Genomic DNA, 7038 nt, shown 5'->3' on the forward strand with positions numbered 1-7038 from the left:
AAATGAAGCGACACAGGGCCAAGTGGAGTTTCTCTTTTATTTACTGCAGCCAGGCTGCAACTCACACACACGCACACACACACACACGCCTGCATGTTGAACACATGGTCGTTTATCACACACACGCACACACACACACACCTGCATGTTGAACACATGGTCGTTTATCACACACACACACACACAGGGCCGTTGTATAGGGGAGAAAGGTGATGATAACTCTAGGGGCCCAGCGCCCAGTGGGGCCCATAAAAAACCCCAGTAGTCTAATCTTTGTATGACTGATTTATTCTGCGTAAGACCCTGACTAATACTCATAGTACACTGTAAAAACTCAACATCTTTCCAAGAATATTTGTCTTATTTCTTGTCCAAATGTCTCATTTCTAGTCAAAACTAATCTCTTTCCACTTAAAATAAGACTCATTAGCTAAAAATTAACTTGTTTCTAGATCATTTTCACTTAAATTCACAATAAATAGAAAAATCTGCCAGTGAAAGTAAGTTTTTTGTGCTTGTAATAAGGAAGAAAAACTTGCTCCACTATCAGATTTATTCCAAGTGAAAATCTGCTTGAAAGAAGTAAAAAGTATCTAAAAACAAGCTGCTTTTAATATGATGAGTCTTATTTTAAGTAGAATAAGATTTGTTTTGACTAGAAATGACATTTTGACTAAAGAAGGCTGAATAAAAAACGATAATACATTACGTAGTCTAAGAAAAAAAAAAAAGGAAAAGTTAGGGGGAGGGGCCCACTTTAGTATTCTTTAAGGGGGCCCAGAATTCCTAGCAACGGCCCTGCACACACACACACATGCCTGCATGTTGAACACATGGTCGTCTATCACACGCTGTCTTGTCGCCAGCGGTTTCGTTAGTAAAGTTCCAGCGTGGCGTCTCCGACTGACGGGTCGGTGACGACGACACGCGGCATCCTCTAGTAGTGGTGGTTACCCTGGTAACGAGGCACAGAAAACAAAACGCTCTCTCTAACAGCCCAGGCCGCTGATGGCGCCGATGCGGTCCATCTTCATCCCGAAGCATCCTCTTCCTCCCACTCCCACCATGGACTTGCGGCTGCGCCTCCTCATCCGGCCCTGGCGCCGCAGGAAGTCCAGGAAGAACTGAGGCACCGGCCCCTCCCCCTCCTGTCTGCCGCCGTCGGCCAATCCCCTCGCAGCGGCCGCAGAGGGGGCGGGGCCTCCAGCAGAGCCCTCAGTGACTTCACCAGAGGGGGCCAAGATGAGAGACGAGAGGCTAGAGCCAAACAGAGACTGTAACACCTGGGGGGGGAGAGAGAGAACATGACGACTGGTGATGAAGATGATGAGGATGATGATGATGAAGTTGGGCTGTGTCCCAAATCACTCCCTCATTCCCTCCTCCCTACTCACCATAGACCAGAGCGGCATCTCTATGCAAATGAGAATGACTGATGCATCCTGGGTAATTTAGGGGCAGCACCCGGCATTTTTACTAAATTGCACTCAGTGGCTTTTTGTGTTTTGATGGAGCGTAGACTAACTAACAATCAATTTGAATGTTTTATTTTGTGTTTCTTTTGTAGCACTATGTCTCATAATTATTTTGACACCCTCTTTGAAACCCACCGTTCAAGCTATCTTGAAAAATTACAATGAATGAATCTAGCGGTATGCTCCTTTAGCCTCCCACAATGATCAATGACTCCACATAGTGGCCAGAAATGTCTGACCCAGACAACTACACGTATTTGGTTAAAATGTTCCGACCGCGATCGTAATGGCCGGTGTAGGCACCAAAATAAAAAGAGCAGTAAAGCAATATATTAAAGCAGAAGTGAGTGATCCGGTCGTTTTCGCTAATGCTGCGTTCCAGGCAGGCTTTTGAAATCGTAAATTACAGCTTCAAGTCACAACTTACGACTTTGTAGCGTTCCAGGCAACCCACTCGTGTTTTTCCGCCCTGTTTTACCGGTGAAAGTCACTATAACGGCCACTCGTAACTTCTGACCGGTGAACTCGTACCAGATCGAACTGGTACCACTTCACGGTCGGAAAAATACGAGTTTCCTTGAACGCACCATAACAGTCCTCGTCGCTACGTCACCACATTCACGGCGTTCCTTGGCTGCACACACAGCCCTGCATGCCGTTCTCTCTCCTCATTGGATAAAAACTGTAGGATACGATAAATGTTTTCTCTTCGGCTCAGAGCAGAGCAGAGGGACTGACAGACCCGTGTTTCAGACCAAACACTCTATGTAAGTGATTGCTGTCGGAAGATATAACTATTTAAGACTTATATTAACACAAATATATCACTCACTTCTGCTTTAAGCGGCAATATATTGCATATTTAAAGGGTGCTGGGCGAGCCGACCAGTGTTTCTTTACCTTTTGTTTCGCGGACGCTGCCCGGCGAGTCATGAGAATAACGCCGCCGAATCACCGTTTATGGTGGGAACTACGACGGTATGTGATCGTATTCCAACCTCTGACTTTAATTCTTGATGAATGAAAACATGAGTCTGTCTTGCACCGGTCAAAGAATTTCACGGTGCGGAGGCTCATAAATGTAGTGAGAAAACACTTCGCTTTTCCAAAACTCCTCGTTGTCCCTTTAAGCATCAAAGATGTTCAATCAAACCCACATAGTTTGAGACAACGTTCAAAACACACAGCCAGTGTCACAACTAAGCATAAAGTCCGCTGGCTTAATGCTAACGTATAATGTAAAACCCCATAGACGGGCTAACAGAAATTAGCTTCGCTATCCAGAGTCTGTGGTTAGTTTATAACGCTTGTTAGGAAATTTGCTCCGACATTTGTTGTGGGAGTCTGTGGAAGCCGCGACCGGACAACTCTGGCAGCTGGACACATTTATTGAGGCTGCTGCACTACTGCATTTATTTGGTAGCTACACCGGTCACTACTGCATTTATTTGGTAGCTACACCGGTCGCTACTTCATTTATTTGGTAGCTACACCGGTCACTACTGCATTTATTTGGTAGCTACACCGGTCGCTACTTGCATTTATTTGGTAGCTACACCGGTCGCTACTTGCATTTATTTGGTAGCTACACCGGTCACTACTGCATTTATTTGGTAGCTACACCGGTCACTACTGCATTTATTTGGTAGCTACACCGGTCACTACTTGCATTTATTTGGTAGCTACACCGGTCGCTACTTGCATTTATTTGGTAGCTACACCGGTCACTACTGCATTTATTTGGTAGCTACACCGGTCACTACTTCATTTATTTGGTAGCTACACCGGTCGCTACTTGCATTTATTTGGTAGCTACACCGGTCACTACTGCATTTATTTGGTAGCTACACCGGTCACTACTTCATTTATTTGGTAGCTACACCGGTCGCTACTTCATTTATTTGGTAGCTACACCGGTCACTACTGCATTTATTTGGTAGCTACACCGGTCGCTACTTCATTTATTTGGTAGCTACACCGGTCTCTACTTCATTTATTTGGTAGATACACCGGTCGCTACTTCATTTATTTGGTAGCTACACCGGTCGCTACTGCATTTATTTGGTAGCTACACCGGTCGCTACTGCATTTATTTGGTAGCTACACCGGTCGCTACTGCATTTATTTGGTAGCTACACCGGTCGCTACTGCATTTATTTGGTAGCTACACCGGTCGCTACTGCATTTATTTGGTAGCTACACCGGTCGCTACTGCATTTATTTGGTAGCTACACCGGTCGTTCTGGGCCGGTGTGGTAACGTCGATCCGTCACCGCAATGCATGATGGGATATCTTGCTCCGGTTAGTGACCATCGGATGTTCACTACATTTTGCGGTGAATTGTGGGATAGATGAAGAACATGACAACAGAACGACTGGTGACGAAGACGATGGCGGTCATGAAGATGATGAAGATGACGGTCACACACCTGTCTGTCGTCCTGTCGAGACGGCGAAGGTCTCGACTCCACGGCGACGACGGTGAGGAAGAGGAGGAGCAGAGGAACAAAGGAGAAGGAAGATGAAGAGGCCATCTATAGTAACAACACAAGAAAAGGGTTTTTAAAACAAAAAGACACACACACACCGGACCAGATTTGCATAAATGAACGTAGGTTGTTGTGACACAGAGATTAAAGGGTTAGACTGTAACTCATCAATATATTCTCTACAGGTCCAATCAGACTGTTTCTCTCTGTTATTGATCCGATCAGAGGGCCCAGCTGTTCTAAAGGTGTAATCTGGATAAAAATTATCCGGATTTTGAAATCCCTTTTTTTTTGCAATCCAGGATCACGTAGCTAATCCGTCTTAATTTTATCCCAGTTGTTCAAAGCGAAGTAGGATTGGATCAGTCTGATCCAGATCCAAATTTTCAAGATGACCAAATCCGGATACTGAGTGCTCTAGATGGGACTGTGCATCAGACTGAAGGCTGATTGGTCTGTTAACAACAGGTAGAACAGCAGCATGAGGTCTCTCACAGTGTGTTTATAAGAAAAGGGAGTGTATGTATTGTTTTCTGAGCTCTTTGTTGTTTCTTCAATGTCTTCTAAACAGCCAGACTTTGCTTATGACTTAAATACTTGTTTGGGACTTGTTTTTTAGGACACTATAATGTGTTACTTATTTTATGTGACTTTTTTTCTCTCTTTCTTTATCTTTTTTAATATATTCGTAATGGAGACTAATCAATCAATAAATAAATCAATCAATCAATCAGCCAGACTCTATCTGGTTGTATTTTAAAAAGCAAATACAGTACATTAGGGAAATTGTGACTATTTCCCCATGTGTTTCAAATTCAAACTTCAAATTTCAAAATTCAAACTTCAAATTTTAAAATTAAAACTTCAAATGTCATTAAATTCAGTTTGGGGAAAAGTAGTTGGTGAAAAGTTTTTCAGTTGTAGAATATTCAAAAGTAAAATTATTTACTAATCACTGTTGTGGTAAAATTAGGTGCAAGATATAAATCAATAAATGTATAAATACTACATTATGAATATTGTTTATTTGACCAGTTTAAATTTAATTTAAACTGCTAGGATCAGAATAATCCTGTTTTTTTGGATCAAAGTTTTCCTGATCTGACTAAAAGGTTCTGAACAACACAAACTGAGGGTTTGATCCAGATGAAAACCAAGACCGGATCACGTGGTCTGGTGGTCTCAGGACCTGGTTTTAGCTTGAAATATAGACTTATATAGACGGAACAATTTCTCATGTCGGGGCTTCAATACAAGAGGGACATTACAGACGAGCAGCATGGAGGTATTTGGATGTTTTTTGGTGTGTCTTTTTGTTACGAAGACAGTTGGTATCCATTTGCAACCGTTATATGGACATGCACTGCTACGCCGAGACCCCCTGTAACTCAGAGAAGCCACGGAGGACTCTGAAACTTCTCCCAGCCCTTAGTCCACATGAGGGGGAGGAGATAATGAGTTCAATTTAAATTTTGGGTGAACTATTCCTTTAAGGACAAAGTGCCCGCTCCTGGCTTTTAAAACCAGGTTGAACCAAGTTGAGATATAGTGACTCAAAAAAATGAGCTCAACCCAAATGGTCGAGCAGGCAGTTAAAGGGTTAATGTTTTAATTTAACCTGAATCTAAAGGTTATTGATCGGTGATCGGTGCTGATCGGTGACTTACTGTTGCAGAGAAATCAAATCCGATCAATTAGAGGAAAAAAGATGAAGAAAAAGAAGTATCCCAGCAGACTCCAGAAGAATGTCGTTGTCGTCCAAGACTGAAGTTACTTTATAAAAATAAAAACGTAAATGTGTTTGGTTGGTTCGGTGTGAGTCCTGAGTGAGGACGCGGTCTGGGGGGGCGACCTGCACCACGACGCCTTTATACCCCACCGCCGTGATGTCACACATTCCTGCTGCCGTCTCCCCCGACGACGCTCTCTCACACACACACACACACACACACACACACACACACACACACACACACACACACACACACACACACACACACACACACACACACACACACACACACACACTCGTTCACTTCTACTACTTCGTCTCAGGAGGAGGGCACATGGTGAGATGAAGAGGTGCTGGAAGTCTTTGAGGGAGTTCAAGGTCCTTAAAGGATAATTACCTTTTCTTTTTCTTTTTTTACAATCTGGACCTTATTTCTGGCATAAAATCAGATCATTTCACCCAAGTTTTAATTCTTGTCTGAACAATCAATTCTTTTTACAACAAAAACATGAATGTTGAGTAAAATATTACTCACATAGACGCTTGTTTATCCTGTTACATGCAGCGTCTGTTGTCTGTCTGACGTCTGCCCCATTTCACGTGAATGCAACATCAAGAATATGTTCCGATATGCAACCACACCGCTAGATGGGGGGAATTCCTACATATTATACCTTTAAATGTGGTTGTTTTAGCCAAGATTATGCTTCAATATATTTTCCCCAACTATATTTAAGTTCCCTGTTATGGGCCAACCTTCAGTTTTGTTTTATTCCCGTCTATTCCCATATATTCCCGTTAATTCCCATGGAAAGTTTCCAACTTTGAAAGTTCCCGGAATTTTGCAACCATATTACCGTTTTTTACATTCTGGACCTTATTTCTCTCATAAAATCCGATAATTTCCTCCCCCAGATAACTTTGGTGTCATTACAAGTGGTTGTGATGAAATGAGCTCCAGCCGAGAGCCGCGTATCCTCTAAGTGGGCTCTAAGTCGACCCTAGGGTTCATGTAAAGACTGAGCACTGGGTGTTGCACCAAAGACACATTGTAATGTTGGATTTATGTTGTGAATGGAGTTATGAGGTAGTTTGTGTTTATCTTTAAATGTGACCTTTGAGGGTAACATTTATGCTTTTTTGTAAATGTATGTTTTTGGTATTTTGTTATTATTTGTGTGAAACCTTGGACGTCATGGGACGCAAGACAAATTTCAGAGTGATCTGACAATAAAGTGTAATCTTATCTTATCCGTATAATGGAGTCTACAGGGCAGCAGAATGCAGCCTCTAAATAACACATTATCTGCAGAGAAACTCCTTCATATGAGCGACGGTTTG

General features: G+C 42.7%; 1 protein-coding gene across 1 annotated transcript; it reads right to left on the reverse strand.

The window, feature by feature from the left end:
• Positions 1-989: 989 nt before the first annotated feature.
• On the reverse strand, positions 990-4010 carry LOC311001511 (C-type natriuretic peptide 2-like; the record flags this gene model as incomplete). The annotated part of the gene is made up of 2 exons (XM_083992599.1): positions 990-1283; positions 3906-4010. The coding sequence occupies 2 exons, from the start codon at positions 4008-4010 to the stop codon at positions 990-992; spliced, it is 399 nt and encodes a 132-aa protein (XP_083848725.1).
• Between the last annotated feature and the right edge of the window lie 3028 nt (positions 4011-7038).

Source organism: Trachurus trachurus (genome assembly GCF_905171665.1).
Source record: "Trachurus trachurus genome assembly, chromosome: 18".
NCBI classification, from domain to species: Eukaryota; Metazoa; Chordata; class Actinopteri; order Carangiformes; family Carangidae; genus Trachurus; species Trachurus trachurus.